Below are 17,849 nucleotides of genomic sequence, written 5' to 3' on the forward strand. Positions count from 1 at the left end.
CCCCCCCCCCATGGTGTATTGCTTTAAGGGTTAACCCTAACCCTCTTTAAAAAAAAAAACAAAAAACTAAAGCCCACACTTTAAAAAAAAAAAAAAAAGTCCATTTATTTTTTGCATGTACAGATATAGCCAGACACAAAAACACAAAGGAACAGCAAGCACAGGAGATCTCCCAGAGATGGGACGAGCTGAGCAGTAAATGATATCCACAGATTTTCTGTCTTTAAAGAGAGAAAAAAAAATGTTTAAAAAGTAATAAAAATATAAATACATTTAGAACTGGGGTGGGGGCACTTTTGCTTTTAGCAGCTGGTAGAAGCAGATATAAAATACAGTCACTCTGATATAGTGATACAGACATAAGAGATTATCAAATGTGATATTTTCTGTGATACAATCTTATTATATATTCCATATACATTAAGACACTGGTTTATAGGAATCCATCTGTGAACAAGCCACAATTATAACACCACTCCCCCCCCCAATATTTATCTTGCACCATAATCCATTATAGGCAATAGTACAAAAGCAAAGTGGTAAAAAGTGATAAAGAATATAAACAAGTGGTTACATAGTCACAAGAGAAAAGGAATACAAGAAAGGCAAAAGCGAGCGCACCAGGCAGGGCCGCCCCAGCGCCCCAAGCAGGGCCGCCCCAGCGCCCCAGGCAGAGCCGCCCCAGCGCCCCAGGCAGGGCCGCAACAGGCAGAGCCGCCCCAGGCAGAGCCGCCCCAGCGCACCAGGCAGGGCCGCCCCAGCGCACCAGGCAGGGCCGCCCCAGGCAGGGCCGCCCCAGCGCACCAGGCAGGGCCGCCCCAGGCAGGGCCGCCCCAGCGCACCAGGCAGGGCCGCCCCAGGCAGAGCCGCCCCAGCGCACCAGGCAGGGCCGCCCCAGGCAGAGCCGCCCCAGGCAGGGCCGCCCCAGCGCCCCAGGCAGAGCCGCCCCAGCGCCCCAGGCAGAGCCGCCCCAGCGCCCCAGGCAGGGCCGCCCCAGCGCCCCAGGCAGGGCCGCCCCAGCGCACCAGGCAGGGCTGAGGCCACTTTGGGCTCAGGGCTTGTGAGACTATCATCAGACCTGATGAGAATGAACCCTTAAGTCAACAGCACCATGCAACAAAGTCTGCCACTGAGAAAAGAGCGACTATGTTTAATGAGCCAGAATGGGGGCTCCTTGGCATTAAAAGCAGAGAATATGCAGTTTGAAAGAGCCAAAATTTGCAAAGATATTGATATATTGCAACAGGGATTGTATATATACTTTAAAGTATTAAATCTTATGTAAATAATGAAAAAAAATAAAAATAAATATATATATATTTTAAAGAAATATTTTCATTATTTACATAGGATTTAATACTTTAAAGTATTGAAGGGATCCCTTTAAAGTATATAACACACTACAGGTCTGACACTTCAGGAGAGGTCTGTTTCTATGGAATCAAGAGGGAGGAGCTCATTTCTTGCTAATTGGTATTATGGGGTTCATTAAGGGAATGTATCAGAAAATGAAATCATGTTTTTGTGTTATATATATATATATATATATATATATATATATATTACACACATTTTAGCATTATTTTCATATTACAGTCTGTATTTAAAAAAATTTAAAGCTTTCAATTTTCACATTGGCTGCTGACCTATTTTAGACTCATACTTCCTGATCTTTACAGATGACTTTTCAGCAGTCTCAATATCTTCACAGATGAGATTACAATGATGGGTAACACCTCTCTACACAGCTGATAACACAGGATCCACCATTCACAATAGGTGATGTCACAGCTCACCTTCTCCCCTTCCCTTCACAATGACTGTCGCACGTGTTCACTAGATGCTTCCTTAGAAAAGATAGGGTCTGAGTTAGTCTATTACTTATGGATTTCCTTAAAGAATAGGAAGTATGAGCTTAGAATAGGCTCAGTGGCAGGTGTGAAAATTGCAAGATTTCTAATTTCTTTTAATAGTTTGTGATAAGAAAAGAAAATGCATTCCCTTTAAAATACCCCAATGTAAATGGGTTTCCCCTTGAGACAGGTCCCCTTTAACCCAGACAAGTTTGTAATATTTCCCATCATTCCATTCTGCGTTATTGCAGGTTCAGATTGCTTATTACTGATATATTGCTTATTAATATGTAGGAACTTCCCCTCACAAAAAGTTACAAAAAGTTTCAAAAAGTTACACAATGGGGCGTTTTCTCTTTTCTCAGTGGGCTTTTTTGCAGGACAAAAGGGAAATTCTCCAGTCATCAACTTCTGTATAAATTAGAAGGTCATTATTCCCGTAACTGGAAGGAAGTTTACAGGAAGGATCGGTCAGATCGGTCACTGTGTTCGTATTGGCGTTGGTTTCAAGTATTTTACATGTATGATACATTCACTGTGTTTGGACTCAGTCCCCTAATACTCCGGCAGGTTTCACATGAGTGTGATACAGCCACATGTTTTGCACCCGTATTACGTCCCAGCCGGTGGATTCTACACGTTCTGGGTTTGAATTTGATTGGGGAGACTATAAATCAGGAAAATCATCTCCATTCACTATATATTATGTTGTTCATGATGCCTATTCCATCTGTATAAGTCCAAAGTTCCAAATCCAACTTCAGGACCATGATACAGCGTGAAGGCAAAACACAAAGTATCTTCTCACTAATAGAATTAGGGAAAAAAATCGGTTGCTTTCAGAAACAGCGCCACACATGTACATAGGTTGTGTTTGGTATTGCAACTCAGCATTATTTACTTCTGGTTAATCCGAGACCCAACTCCATTGAAGTGAATGAGGCTGAAGTGCAAAACCACACACAACCTGTGGACATGTGTGGCGCTTTGGTCTAATCCTATAATCCAATCCCTATAAGTAATGACGCTCAGGTCATGTAATGGGAATTTTAAGCATGCTGTATCAGCTTGGTCACAGGGTCTTGTATCTCCGCCAATCAAATCTGAATGGCAGACTGGGTCAAGGTGATTATGGAAAAAAATAGGGATAAATTATGAATAAATAGTGAGCCCTATGTCTGTTCTAAGAGAGCAAAGGAACAAACAACTGCGCTATATCAAGTACAGTTGTCACCTATATAGCACGTAAATATAAAATTCAATATATTTTCCAATTTTATTTTTTTAAAATAGGTTAATAATTTGATAAAATTGGTCAAAATTTCCCATTTATTTTGCACATGTAATTAAATTTTTGATTTAGTAGCCCAGCACAAATGACACTGCATTAGGCAACCGACTGCGGTTCTGCGGACACGAGCAGCGTTCTAGGGACCTATAGTCGTATTTACGCTCAGGCAAAGATTTGCTCAAATCTCATCTCTTGGCAAAGTGGAGTTTGTCTCCAAAAAGTGTCTCTCGCCTCTGGAGTATCCGTCCTGTCCCTGCTTTACACAAACTATTGGTTTGAAGGGCACTGTGTAATACATTAATTCTCCTGTGGGGGGCACTGCAGGGAAATTGAGCACTGCTAGGGTTTACATTCTGGTGTCCTTAAGGTTCCCCGGTAGGAGGACACCATGTGATCATCTTATTTTTAAAGGACACTTGCAAAACAATAAAGATGATCTTAATAGAAAAATGTTAAGAAAAAAATATATAAAATAAAAATATAATATAAATAAAAAAATAAAGTGAATATGAAGGAAAAATATGTTTCTTGAAAAAAAAAAAAATATGCACTTTCTTTTGGCTGTGTGCCCAAGTAGCATTTTTCAAGCGTATATGCTGCGGAATTTCCGCAGCGTAAACGCTTGAAAAACGCATGTATATCCGCACCCCATGGTCCCCAATGGGATTCCGCAAGTTCTATGCACATGCTGCGGATTTTTCCGCAGCGTTTATGCCGCGTTCAAAAATCCGCAGCATGTCATTTAATTTTGCGTTTCCGCAAGCGGAATTGCCTTTGTCCAATGCATAAAAAACGCAAGGCAATTCCGCATGTGGAAAACGCGTGATAAACGCGTGCGGAATTCCGCATGCGTTTTTCCGGGAGAGGACTTGCATTTATGCAGCAGAAATTTTCTGCTTCATAAATGCAACGTGGGCACATAGCCTAGAAAAATTTACAAGAAAACAAAACTAAGAAAACCTGGAATCCACAATAAAATTCTACATTTTTATTACTTTAGGAATATAGTTTCAATATCTGAGGGACTGAATCCAGACACCAATGTGCAATTTTTATCATTATTTTAATTTTTTTTTTTAATTAAAAGCCCCCAATGCGAGGAGGAGATACATGTGAACACAGACAGTAGATGAGAAAGTTCTCATTCTGACACACAGACTTCCTCTGAATATTTACTAGTTTTGGTATGTTTTTGTTTTTGCAGAGTCTTATTTTTTTTTTTTTTTAGGCTTTTTTTTTATTATTATTATATTGGCTTTTACCTTAAAATGAGCACCAATGATCTGTATGTGATACAGAAGCAGCGTCTCTACACAAAAACGACATTTAATCCTGCGTCTGAAAACAACCCGCATCATTGTCCCTTTGTGTCTCAGGTCTTAGTGCTTCTTCGGTTGTAATCTACAGAAATAGTGCCGATATTTAGGATTAAGTGTCCCCCCCTCTCTATCACCTGCGCTTACTGAAGACCTATAGACAGACGTATCCACCATGTTGGATTAAACAGGTCAATGAGGCACTCGGCACCTCATGTCATAAAATAACAACAATAAAATATACAATTAAGAAAATAATAATTTTAGCAGCTTCTCTTGGTTACATAATGGACCGATGCATAACTGGAAGCTTCTGGGCCCCAACTCTGTAAGAGGGCCCCCAATCACTTGTCACTATTTAGGGCAGTGTAGTGGGACCCTGAAACCTTAAAACCCCTTATAGTTCATTGAAAGTCCAGATACCCCCTGGTTGGGCCTATACAACCCATGAAGAGCATTTGGGTCTATGGTATCCTAATCCGGTTTTGGACCTATGAGAATCAGACCTTTGAAGGGTTAAACTTGCGGGCACATCAGGCATTCACGGTCTGAGTACAGACCGCGATGTCAGAGCCGGCCGGCCGGCGGTCAGCTTCTTGTATGCCCATGAGGCCACTAAGTGGCCTAACTCACTCTATTAACCCTTTAGGTTATTTCACTTTCTCAGAAATGATCACTGGGAATGTAGGGATCATCCCTAAGAATTACATTTATTTTTTTCAAGATTCCATAGATCAGAACCAAACAGGATACTATAAAACACAACTATCATTAAAGGGGTATTCAGATCTTCAACATCTTATCCCAATACGTAGTAGGTGCAATAATATTAGAAAATACCTCCAATTAGAAATGTAGTATAGTTCTTCTAATTAACTATGTCACTTACCCCATGTGCAGGGCATTGCAGTAGCTTAGGTATCTAAGGCTACGACCACTCATATAGTGACAGTTAACTGTTAGTGGTCGTAACCATGGATACCTAAGGTACTGCAATGCCCTGCACATGGGGTAAGTGACATATAGTATATAATACGTTTCTAATTGGAGGTATTTCCTAATATTATTATACCTACTACATATTGGTGTGTATGTATATATGTATATATATATAATTTATTAAGGAGCAAGGAGACCACCACAATGGCAGATGACAGCTGTTATTGGCCATTACCTCCCACCCTTGTCACCCACTGTGACTGACAGTGAAACACTAGGCCTCAAAGCTTCACAAGTGGCCTTGTTGCCTGTGGCAACCAATGAGATTACACCTTTTATTTTTCCAGTGCAGTTTAAAAAATGAAAGATGAACTGTGATTGGTTGCTATGGGGACCATGGCAACCCATCTGTAGAACTAGTCTGAATGTTTGCTATGGCTCCCCTTGCCTGTTGTGTTTTAGTCATGTCTCCCCAAAGGACTGTCATGCTCCATAGTACAACATATTATAAAAAAAAAAAAAACAGATTGTGACAAAATAACGTTTTCCTTTCATTTTGTCAATCTAGAATCTAATTTTGGTAGAAAATAACTTGCGTAGTAAATATATATTTATATACTGATCCCATAAATCTGTAAAAAAAATAAAAATCGGTTCCTATCTATTGTCCTAGATGCTACACAAGTGTAGTCTTGCTCCGGGGTGACGTTAGCGCCTACAAGATTTCCATCCAGATTTTGGACCAGGCGAGAAAAATCGCAAATACTGTAAACATTATGTTTTTAACACGCGACTGTAGAAAAAGCATGGCGGCTGAGTATAATGTCCCACTGTATGACACACAGCAGGGAGGCTCTGGGCTACAGAGCTTACAATCAATTTTATGCTGGAGATTGTGGGATGTAAATTTTGTAATTAGAACCACAGGAAAAAAAAAATAGCAAAAAATATATATATGTACATATATAATTATAGCTTGAGTTCAATAGGAAAGGTATGGGATAGCGGTAATGCAGTGAGTGTATTATAGCCACAACACCCGGCCCACATGAGATCAGCGCCGTAATATGGCGGCTATAATGTGGCCACATCATTCAGTCTGCACCCACCAGCCTCTTGGCGTAAAACGTCTCCACGTCTAGATCACAGGCAGCCAATTCAACGGCCCTACTATAAAGGTTCAATCTTTTTTTTTTTGACCCTTTAAGACCTCATAGGCTGCAGTGCTATGAACATAAGTGCAGCCCACAAAATGGCTGCCTCCACTAAGACCAGACATATTATTTGCATTCTCTGGTGGGGACGACGACAAGGGGAATGGACATGAATAATAAGGCTTTCACAGGCTTTTAAAAAATAAAAATAAAAATTGGTTGCCGTGAACGATGCTTCCATCTTTGTTCGTGCTTGCTGAATTGCAGACTTACTCGTCGTCAAAACAACCTCAGCTCCTTCTGTCTGAACAGTTACTACGCTCAGTTTTGCTTATATTTGGCCCTACTGAATAAAAAGGAATTTAAATCTACATTGGTTAGGCTGAATGGCTGACATAATGTCACAATTGCCCACTTTTCCCCTCAGGTGTGGGGGCGCTGTTCCCTCGGGGGTGGGGTTTCAAGCTCCAGTCCCCTTACATCTACTTCCCTGCCTGCCCCCGCTTACTTATAGAATCTCTGACCTTATGAGACGCCCAGGGCATTAGTCATGTAAACGTACATTGGTTAGGCTAAATGGCTGATATATAGGCCTCTTGGCAGCTGTCACGCAGACCTCGGGGTTTGGGGTGCTGTCCCCTCAGGGGTGGGATGTCAAGCTCCCAGTCCGCTTACAGGGCCCGCTTACTTATAGGCTCCTAACCTTATGCAATCCTCCAAAATGAGGGAGGCAGTGGTTCAAGGCCCTTATAACTCACATGGAACAACATAGCACCAGAGGCTGGGTGTCCATTTTGACTAAGCAATTTGTTTATTTTATTTTTTTTAGACATAATGCCCCTTATTTTATAATAGATCAATTAGAACAGATTAAAAGAAAAACAAAACTGAAAAAGTTTTGCTGCACATTGACACACGTCATCACACAAGGCCTCCATAGCAGCACAGAGCGTCTCAGTAGTGCAGCCTCAGGTTTTAGGCCTGTAGTGTCAAACGGTCAGATCTTAACCTAGAAGGAAGATATCAATAAACGATTTTCTGTAATCTGCGCTAAACGACGTGTTCTGGTCATTCGCTTTGCATCAGTTACCAAAACACGTTATGCCTAAAAATTACAATTATTATTTATTTTTATTTTTTTTTTACATATCTGGCCACAGATGGGTATATAAGTTTCTTATTATTCCACGGCCGAAATGTAAATTGAAGTATTTGCTTTTGTATTTGATTTTGTAGCCTTGTTCTGTTCTCCATTCACATTTTTAAAGTTCCGCCGTTTGCAATTGCTTAGCTCCACCCTGTTTGTCCGTCATGTGATCTCTGTAACGGTTAGCGAAGCTTCCCACAATGCACTGCTGTTTAGTAACAGGAAATCACCAGACTTCTGGATGTGAACGGAGCAGAAAAGGTCAAAATAAGTACAAACAAATTTTATTTATAAAATTTTCAAATTTAAGTAAAATTCGAAATTTTGTAAACTGTAGAATTTTACTGTTTACTAGGTTGCATTATTTATTTATTTTTTGGTCATCAGGAATCGGTGGGGGGCTGTCAGAACTACAAGTCCCAGAGTTCTAGAGATGATCGAGTCACGGACTGGTAGTAGCGAAGCTGCAAAAGGTCACAAAGCGCAAATAAGCAGAATTCTAATCCGACCCTGGAAATAGGGAAAAAGAGCTACGATTTTTTGCTCAATCACTTCAATGCAGAACCAGAGAAACCATGAAAGTAATTTATTGAGAACTCCAAAGTTCAACATATCCCTAGTTTAGGGTGAAAGCCCGAAGCCTGTTTCAGATGCATGGCATCGACGAAGCGTTCAGATATGTAATAATAATAATAATCATCGGTATCTTGTCATAACCTACGACATGTAGTTGGTTTTACATTTCAAAAGTGAAATAATACAACACCGAATAGCTTAGAAGCGATAACAAAAACTTGAGATGTTTCTGTTAAAAACTTTAAGCGTATTCACCGGCAAAAAAAAAAATAATAAAATGTCTGTGAGGACCATAATAGTAACATTGGTGGATTTATGAAAGTCAATGGCATTGGGAGACCACAAGATGGGCAATAAAAAATAATATTACTGATAAGGCAGCAGTCCTCAGAAGCGATTCATTAGGGCCCAATTTCTTTCCATAGGACTCCCCCTCCTCCCCCTGTTAACCCATGTGAAGCCGGCATCAACATGGCATTACTGCTGATGGCGGCCAAGTCTAGCACCCAATGGGTTAATAGGAAGAATTTGGGATTAAAAAAAAATACATTTTTTTTTTTTTTGCAATGCCTGTGTCGACATTTTTGGAAAATACAATTTTTGAATACTAGAAAAAAAAATACCTTTCTAACATATTTTTTTTTATATATTTTGTTACCCCCTCCCTTAATCTGTTCTGTATACACCTCCATCCCTATAAAAAAAAAAAGAAAGAAAACTGCAACTTTCACAATGGTCACACTACTCAGATATCCAACATTCTCATTAGCACAACATAAAGATTTCAATCCTCTGCGCGGAAAGTTGTCGAGTCGGGCATTGGACCCCACATCCTTGTTCCATCAGCCTTCTGTTCCAGCACCAACGGGTCCTCATCTAAACCTTCGGACCCCCCTCCTTTCAAGACTGTCGTACAAAACACCCCGAAGCTGGTCTGTCTTCTACCTGACAACACCGGGCTACCTACTATCAAGGGTCTGGAAGGTCCGAGGTATCCACTATTACTTTAATAAAAATAGTATCATCTTTAATGTACGTCCCATTCTCCAAGACGCTTTGGGCGACAAATACAGGGCACCCAGAGGCAATGTTCATTTCCCCGGTGGGTTTTTTGAAGCTACTACTGTTTGGATCTGGCTTGAAAGCGTCTCCTAAATGTCGTCTTGAAGGCCCCTGGTCCATGAGCATGAGGCTGACTTTTTGCTTAAAGGGCCAAGGCAGCAGAGCGTCGTACTCTCCTCTCATGATCACGAAGAACAGGGACAGGTGCGTGTTCTTCCCCATGCCATCTCCGTTGAGATAGACCCTCGCGCACATCTTATATCCAAAGTATCCAGTGTAAAAGGGCTGGCTGTACAAAGATAAGGTCTTCCCCATAACAGCCTCCTGCTTCCGTCTCTTGTAGTCTCGGATCTTCCAGATTAGGATCCCGTTGTAACTTGCCGTTTCCAGTACTTGGAACCTAAGGTCCATATCGGCCAGACGGATGTCGTGAACGCTCAGCATCTGATCGTGTCTGTTAATCTGTGTCTCCAAGACACCTTAAGAAAGGGGGAAAAAAAAGAGGAACACTTGTAACTCACTGGACGATACAATACGGCTCCAACAATGGCCAAATCACGCCAAAGAAAACGGTACAATTACACTGGAAGCAGAAGTCCCTGAAGACGCTCTCTTCCCTTCCCTGAAGACGCCCTCTTCCCTTCCCTGAAGACGCCCTCGTCCCTTCCCTGAAGACGCCCTCGTCCCTTCCCTGAAGACGCCCTCGTCCCTTCCCTGAAGACGCCCTCGTCCCTTCCCTGAAGACGCCCTCGTCCCTTCCCTGAAGACGCCCTCGTCCCTTCCCTGAAGACGCCCTCGTCCCTTCCCTGAAGACGCCCTCGTCCCTTCCCTGAAGACGCCCTCGTCCCTTCCCTGAAGACGCCCTCTTCCCTTCCCTGAAGACGCCCTCTTCCCTTCCCTGAAGACGCCTTCTTCCCTTCCCTGAAGACGCCCTCATCCCTTCCCTGAAGACGCCTTCTTCCCTTCCCTGAAGACGCCCTCATCCCTTCCCTGAAGACGCCTTCATCCCTTCCCTGAAGACACCCTCTGCCCTTCCCTGAAGACCCCATCCAGTCTAAACAAAGTTTTACCTATCGACTGGATCTGGGGGTTCAACTTCTGGGGCCCGTACCCATCACCAGAACGGGAGGACTTGTGTTCCTTATTCTACGCTGGCTGCAAAACAACAGCCTGGAGGAGATAAATAGAGGGGCCAGTTGCATGCGCTGCATTCGACTTCTTCTATATACCATAGACAATTCAGATATAGCCGAAAGGTCTACACAAGTGTTCAATCTACTGGGAACTTTAAAGATTGAACAGAACGGAGGTCCTGTTAACCCCTGTTCTTCTCTGTTAACAAGACCATGGCAAAGAAGAGTCTATGGCACTGATGAAGATAGCCAAACACTCTCAGTGGAGCGGTGGGTAGCATGCAAGACCACATTCTGGTGATTGGTAGGGGACCCCTACCAATCTAACAGTTATCACCTATCCTGTCTCTATCCATGTGAACAGAAAGCCAAGGGTCTCACCAGGATTCCAAGCAGCTGCAGTTTTACCGATGACTTCTAATTGAGCCAAACGAGTTTTTAATGACTCAAGGCCGCTTTTCACACTATCATCGTCATCTCCCGTCTGCCGTAAGCCCCGAATTTCCTTGTCCAAGTCCTTCAGTTTGTCGGCTTGGCCTTCAATCACCCTCTGTACAAAGAAACCAAAAAGAAATGTAGATAAGAAAAAAAAATTAATTCACTGAAAAGCCAATGATAAAATCAAAATCACAATATTACTGGTGGTTACAGTCTGCCATCTTGTCCTCATATACCCCTCACTGCCTACCTGACCTCTTATATAATGCAGGTGGGGGCACCTTTTCAATGTACTTTCTGTAGGGTAAAGATAGCACTTCCAACTCACCAGAACAACTTGTGTGCAGACAATGAACAATATAATACAGGATGTAACTCAGGATCAGTAATGTATGTACACAGTGACTGCACCAGCAGAATAGTGAGTGCAGCTCTGGAGTATAATACAGGAGGTAACTCAGGATCAGTAATGTAATGTATGTACACAGTGACTGCACCAGCAGAATAGTGAGTGCAGCTCTGGAGTATAATACAGGAGGTAACTCAGCATCAGTGATGTAATGTATGTACACAGTGCCTCCACCAGCAGAATAGTGAGTGCAGCTCTGGAGTATAATACAGGAGGTAACTCAGGATCAGTAATGTAATGTATGTACACAGTGACTACACCAGCAGAATAGTGAGTGCAGCTCTGGAGTATAATACAGGATGTAACTCAGGATCAGTAATGTAATGTATGTACACAGTGCCTCCACCAGCAGAATAGTGAGTGCAGCTTGGAAGTATAATACAGGATGTAGCTCAGGATCAGTACAGGATCAGTAATGTAATGTATGTACACACTGCACCAGCAAAATAGTGAGTGCAGCTCTGGAGTATAATACAAGATGTAACTCAGGATCAGTAATGTAATGTATGTATACAGTGACTGCACCAGCAGAATAGTGAGTGCAGCTCTGGAGTATAATACAGGATGTAACTCAGGATCAGTAATGTAATGTATGTATACAGTGACTCCACCAGCAGAATAGTGAGTGCAGCTCTGGGGTATAATACAGGATGTAACTCAGGATCAGTAATGTAATATATTCACATGTTAATTTAACAGTTTATGTAGATTAATACTTCATTATTCAGCACTTATAGATGCAGATTATTAAGGTATAGGATTAAGCACAGTGGTTGAGCTCATCTATCCACAATCTTTGTTTCAGCTTTAAGATTTATTACTCAAGTGCCTTAGAGGTCCTCGCACCCAGACCGCATCGGGTATTTCCTGCAAGACTGGCAGCCACAAGTAAACCACAGCCCAGCAGTGCCAGCTACTACACAGGGCTGTAAAATACATGTAGGAAGAAAAACTAATGGCATAAATAACAAGTTCCTAATAAAGTGGTAGAATCAGAGAGTCTCTGTACAAGATGAAGCCTTCCAAAAATACAAGAGCACTGATGACCCGTCATTAAGACACTGCATCAATGTTTGATAATTGAGGGTCCGACCCGGGAGAGGGCACTGCGGCTGGACGCTCTCATTCATGTATGAGGAAAAAAAGCCATAAGTGAGCCTCGCTCTTTACCCAACATCAGGCATCTGTTATTTGGTGCTCAGTGAGGGTCTCAATTTTTATACCCTTGAAAATCACACATACATGGTAAATCTGGAGAGGCCATGTGCTCAGAGAGCCCCCTGAAATCATCCCCTCAAGCTCCAGACACTTATTAGAGACACTTCTAATCTCCGGGGTCTAGATGAAGAAATGCAAATCCTTTCAGAGAAATTGCCCATTTCAGATAATTGTGAAACTGTTGTGTCAGAACGAGAAAAGTTTTCAAGTGTCGGTTCCCTGTTCTCTCGAATATCTTATATAATCTCCGGCTTCATCAGGGTGAGAAAATTACAGTCATTATTGTGGGGCAAGAAAAGTAAGAAAAATATTGTAAAAGTTTTAGTTTCAAAACTGAAATGTAAAACTGTGGTTTTATTTGGCATTACCGGGAATAACGTGGCCATCGAGGTCCAGGATTATCAGAAAAGCCAGACTATGAATGATACCAACTAATGGCGGCCTCCTTGTGGTCACTGATCTCCCGTCAGGGTCAATACTGTGTCCCACCTTGTTCCTTTAGGGTGTTTTCCTCCAATCCATCTATGGCCCTTTTCCGTCTCTCTTAGCTCTGACGTGCCCTTCTATGACTTGTCCTGCTCCTCTTCAAACATCCTATCCCTTTAGGGTGTCAACGCCATGTCTCTTTGAAGAGTCCCATGCTATCCCTCACTTTTTTAGCTCTTGCCTTTTCCTTCTAGACGTCCTAATGCATTAGGGGGTCTTTCCCTCTCCCTCTGGGCATTCTATCTTGACCCCCTAAAGTCCTGTCTTTTTGCAGTGTCCTGCCATGTCCCTTTGTTTTTTTTTTTACTGTCCTTAAGTTTCTGTCGCTTTAGGGTGACCTGCCATATCCCGTCATGTCATTTTAGGGTGATTCAACCGATTCGTTCCCTAAAGGTATGTCAAAATCAAACATAGAGAGGGCCAAAATGAAATACTTGGACAAAGTCATGGACCAACCAGTATACAGTATAATGGGCCCCACATAGCCCTCCATACAAAATAATGGGCCCCACATAGTCCTCCATAAAGAATAATGGGCCTCACATAGTCCTCCATACAGTATAATGGGCCCCACATAGTCATCCAGGCAGAATAATGGGCCCCACATAGTCCTCCATGCAGAATAATGGGCCCCACGTAGTCCTCCATGCAGAATAATGGGCCCCACGTAGTCCTCCATACAGTATAATGGCCCCACATAGTCCTCCATACAGTATAATGGGCCCCACATAGTCCTCCACGCAGAATAATGGGCCTCACATAGTCCTCCATACTGAATAATGGGCCTCACATAGTCCTCCATACAGTATAATGGCCCCACGTAGTCCTCCATACAGTACAATGGGCCCCACAAAGTCCTCCATACAGTATAATGGCCCCACATAGTCCTCCATACAGTATAATGGGCCCACATAGTCCTCTTTTTAGTATTATGGGCCCCACATTGCCTTCTATACAGTAAATGGGCCCCACAAAGTCCTCCATATAGAATAATGGCCCCACATAGTCCTCCATATAGTATTATGGGCCCCACATAGTCCTCCATACAGAATAATGGGCCCCACATAGTCCTCTTTTTAGTATTATGGGCCCCACATTGCCTTCTATACAGTAAATGGGCCCCACAAAGACCTGCATATAGAATAATGGCCCCACATAGTCCTCCATATAGAATAATGGCCCCACATAGTCCTCCATACAGAATAATGGGCCCCACATAGTCCTCCATACAGTATAATGGCTCCACATAAGTCTGGTGGTTCTGGTGTTGCGGGCCAAATATAATCATCCTGCGGGTCAGATTTAGCCCACGGGTCAGAGTTTGACTTGTGTGCTTTAGGGTGTCCTGCCATGTCCCTTTTGTGTGTCCCATTTTGCCATTTTAGGGAGTTTTACCGTGTCCTTTTAGGATGCTCTAGCCTATTCCATGTCCCCTTTAGCACCTGCCATGCCATTTTAAAGTCCTGTCGCTTCAGGGTACCCTGCCCTGTCTCTGTAGTAATTCTACCTTTACCCTCTACGGTCCTGTCTCTTTTTGCAATATTCCAACTTGTCCCTTTTGTTTTTTTCTACAATGCCCAGTCCCTTTAGGGTGTCCCGCCATTGCCATTTCCCTTTACCGGCCCTGTCCCTTTAGGGTGTCCGGCCATTTCCCTTTACCGGCCCTGTCCCTTTAGGGTGTCCCGCCATTGCCATTTCCCTTTACCGGCCCTGTCCCTTTAGGGTGTCCGGCCATTTCCCTTTACCGGCCCTGTCCCTTTAGGGTGTCCCGCCATTGCCATTTCCCTTTACCGGCCCTGTCCCTTTAGGGTGTCCGGCCATTTCCCTTTACCGGCCCTGTCCCTTTAGGGTGTCCGGCCATTTCCCTTTACCGGCCCTGTCCCTTTAGGGTGTCCGGCCATTGCCATTTCCCTTTACCGGCCCTGTCCTTTTAGGGTGTCCGGCCATTGCCATTTCCCTTTACCGGCCCTGTCCCTTTAGGGTGTCCGGCCATTGCCATTTCCCTTTACCGGCCCTGTCCCTTTAGGGTGTCCGGCCATTTCCCTTTACTGGCCCTGTCCCTTTAGGGTGTCCGGCCATTTCCCTATACCGGCCCTGTCCCTTTAGGGTGTCCGGCCATTTCCCTATACCGGCCCTGTCCCTTTAGGGTGTCCGGCCATTTCCCTATACCGGCCCTGTCCCTTTAGGGTGTCCGGCCATTTCCCTTTACCGGCCGTGTCCCTTTAGGGTGTCCGGCCATTTCCCTTTACTGGCCCTGTCCCTTTAGGGTGTCCGGCCATTTCCCTTTACTGGCCCTGTCCCTTCAGGGTGTCCGGCCATTTCCCTTTACTGGCCCTGTCCCTTTGGGGTGTCCGGCCATTTCCCTTTACTGGCCCTGTCCCTTTAGGGTGTCCGGCCATTTTCCTATACCGGCCCTGTCCCTTTAGGGTGTCCGGCCATTTCCCTTTACCGGCCCCGTCCCTTTAGGGTGTCCGGCCATTTCCCTTTACTGGCCCTGTCCCTTTAGGGTGTCCGGCCATTTCCCTTTACCGACTCTGTCCCTTTAGGAAGTGCTGTCGCTTTAGGGTGTTCCACCACGTCCCTTTTAGTATATTTGTCCTATTCCTCCCAGGCCCTTTCCCATCCCTCTTAGGCTCCCTATCCCCTTTATGTCCTGTTGTTTCGGGGTGCCCTGCTCTGTCCCTTTACGGGTTTTCTTCCCGTGTCCTTTGAGGCATTCTGTCCTCTACCTCTAGCCATTCCACCCTGTCCCGTTAGTGTGTCCTGCATTGCCCCTGTACATTTTACACTCTTCCTCGCACTCTTTAAGCCCCGTTGCTTTGTAGTTTCCTTCTCTGACCCTTCAGGTCGCGGCCCTGCCACTGTAGGGTGTCCTGTCCCATTTCTCTGAACTCCTATCCTGCCCTTTTAAAGTCCTGTCACTTTACGGCCCTGCCGCCATAAAGGAATTTTCCCACCAGTGACATTTATGAGCCTTTTATAGGGTAGGTGGTAAATGTATGATTGCTGGAGGCTCCATACATCCTGCAGATACGTAATAAATGTCATGAGTGGGAAAACCCTTCTAAGGTCAAGGTCCTATAGATACAACTAAAGAAGAACTTCACATAAAAAAAACCCAAAACTTAATGACCGGTTTTAGGGTCTCCTGAGAAGGGATCTGAAAAATTAGTAAGATTTTCTTATTTTGTCATTTCTCTGAATAGAAAGAGTCTCATCTGTTCTCACAATGAATGGACCGGTGCTTGGATGAACCAGCGAAAACTTTCAGGGAACGACAGAAGTGAAACATAAACCCAGAAGTGACAGGTCTGAGAAATATTTCTGATGAGCAGCCTATTGACCCCAATGTCATCATCCTGGAACAGACAGAAACCCAAAAGGAGAACGGACTCCTAGAAGAAGGACAATTTATGTGGCCAAGTAGTAAGCTGGCCCAGACCTGGTTTAGGGGGTGGCAAACTGGTCATCTGCCCTGGTGCCCTGGTCTCCATGGTTTTGGGGTCCTCAGAGAATGGAAACACCCTAACACAATGTACAGTGCAGGAACAGCTCAGCTTCATACGCTGTATAGTGGCTGTTGTCGGTACTGCAGCTCCGATCACATTAACTTCAATAGGAGCTGAGCAAAAATACCACGAATGGCCACTACACGGTGCACAGAGCTGCACTTCAGTACCAATAACAGCCACTACACGGTGAACAGAGCTCAGCTGCAGTACCGAGAATAGCCACTACATAGTGCACAGAGCTGAGCTGCAGTATCAAGAACGGCCACTGCACGGTGCACAGAGCTGAGCTGCAGTACCAATAATGGCCACTACACGGTGCACGGAGCTGAGCTGCAGTACCAATAACGGCCACTACACGGTGCACAGAGCTGAACTGCAGTACAAAGGACGTCCACTACACGGTGCACAGAGCTGAGCTTCAGTACCAATAAAGGCCACTATACGGTGCACGGAGCTGAGCTGCAGTAGTGAGACCGACCACTACATAGTGCACAGAGCTGAGCTGCAGTATCAAGAACGGCCACTGCACGGTGCACAGAGCTGAGCTGCAGTACCAATAATGGCCACTACACGGTGCACGGAGCTGAGCTGCAGTACCAATAACGGCCACTACACGGTGCACAGAGCTGAACTGCAGTACAAAGGACGTCCACTACACGGTGCACAGAGCTGAGCTGCAGTACCAATAACGGCCACTACACGGTGCACAGAGCTGAGCTGCAGTACAAAGGAAGTCCACTACACGGTGCAGAGTTGAGCTGCAGTACCAAGGATGACCACTACATGGTGCACAGAGCTGAGCTTCAGTACCAATAATGGACACTATACGGTGCACGGAGCTGAGCTGCGCACGGAGCTGAGCTGCAGTACCAATAACGGCCACTACACGGTGCACAGAGCTGAGCTGCAGTACCAAGAACGACCACTACATGGTGCACAGAGCTGAGCTGCAGTACAGAGGACGGCCACTACACAGTGCACAGAGCTGAGCTTCAGTACCAATAAAGGCCACTATACGGTGCACGGAGCTGAGCTGCAGTAGTGAGACCGACCACTACATGGTGCACAGAGCTGAGCTGCAGTACCAATAATGGCCACTATATGGTGCACGGAGCTGAGCTGCAGTAATGAGACCGACCACTACATGGTGCACAGAGCTGAGCTGCAGTACCAAGGACGACTACTACACGGTGGACAGAGCTGAGCTGCAGCACCAATAACGGCCACTATACGGTGCACGGAGCTGAGCTGCAGTAGTGAGACCGACCACTACATGGTGCACAGAGCTGAGCTGCAGTACCAAGGACGACCACTA

The 17,849-nt window shown here is 44.5% G+C and overlaps 1 protein-coding gene across 5 annotated transcripts in view; it reads right to left on the reverse strand.

Moving 5' to 3' along the window:
- Nucleotides 1–1,536: 1,536 nt before the first annotated feature.
- Nucleotides 1,537–17,849, reverse strand: part of TRAF3 (TNF receptor associated factor 3) — a 152,838-nt gene continuing 136,525 nt past the window's right edge. For all 5 annotated transcript variants that reach the window (XM_073638379.1, XM_073638380.1, XM_073638378.1 and 2 more), the window contains exons 10-11: nucleotides 10,853–11,021; nucleotides 1,537–9,817 (exon numbers count right to left, since the gene is read on the reverse strand). In XM_073638379.1, coding sequence (XP_073494480.1) covers nucleotides 9,246–9,817; nucleotides 10,853–11,021 — 741 coding nt within the window. In that variant the 3' untranslated portion in view covers nucleotides 1,537–9,245. The remainder of the gene's footprint in view (nucleotides 9,818–10,852; nucleotides 11,022–17,849) is intronic.

Source organism: Phyllobates terribilis, unplaced genomic scaffold (genome assembly GCF_046119375.1).
Source record: "Phyllobates terribilis strain yellow unplaced genomic scaffold, ASM4611937v1 Scaffold_7__3_contigs__length_470593459, whole genome shotgun sequence".
Classification (NCBI taxonomy): Eukaryota; Metazoa; Chordata; class Amphibia; order Anura; family Dendrobatidae; genus Phyllobates; species Phyllobates terribilis.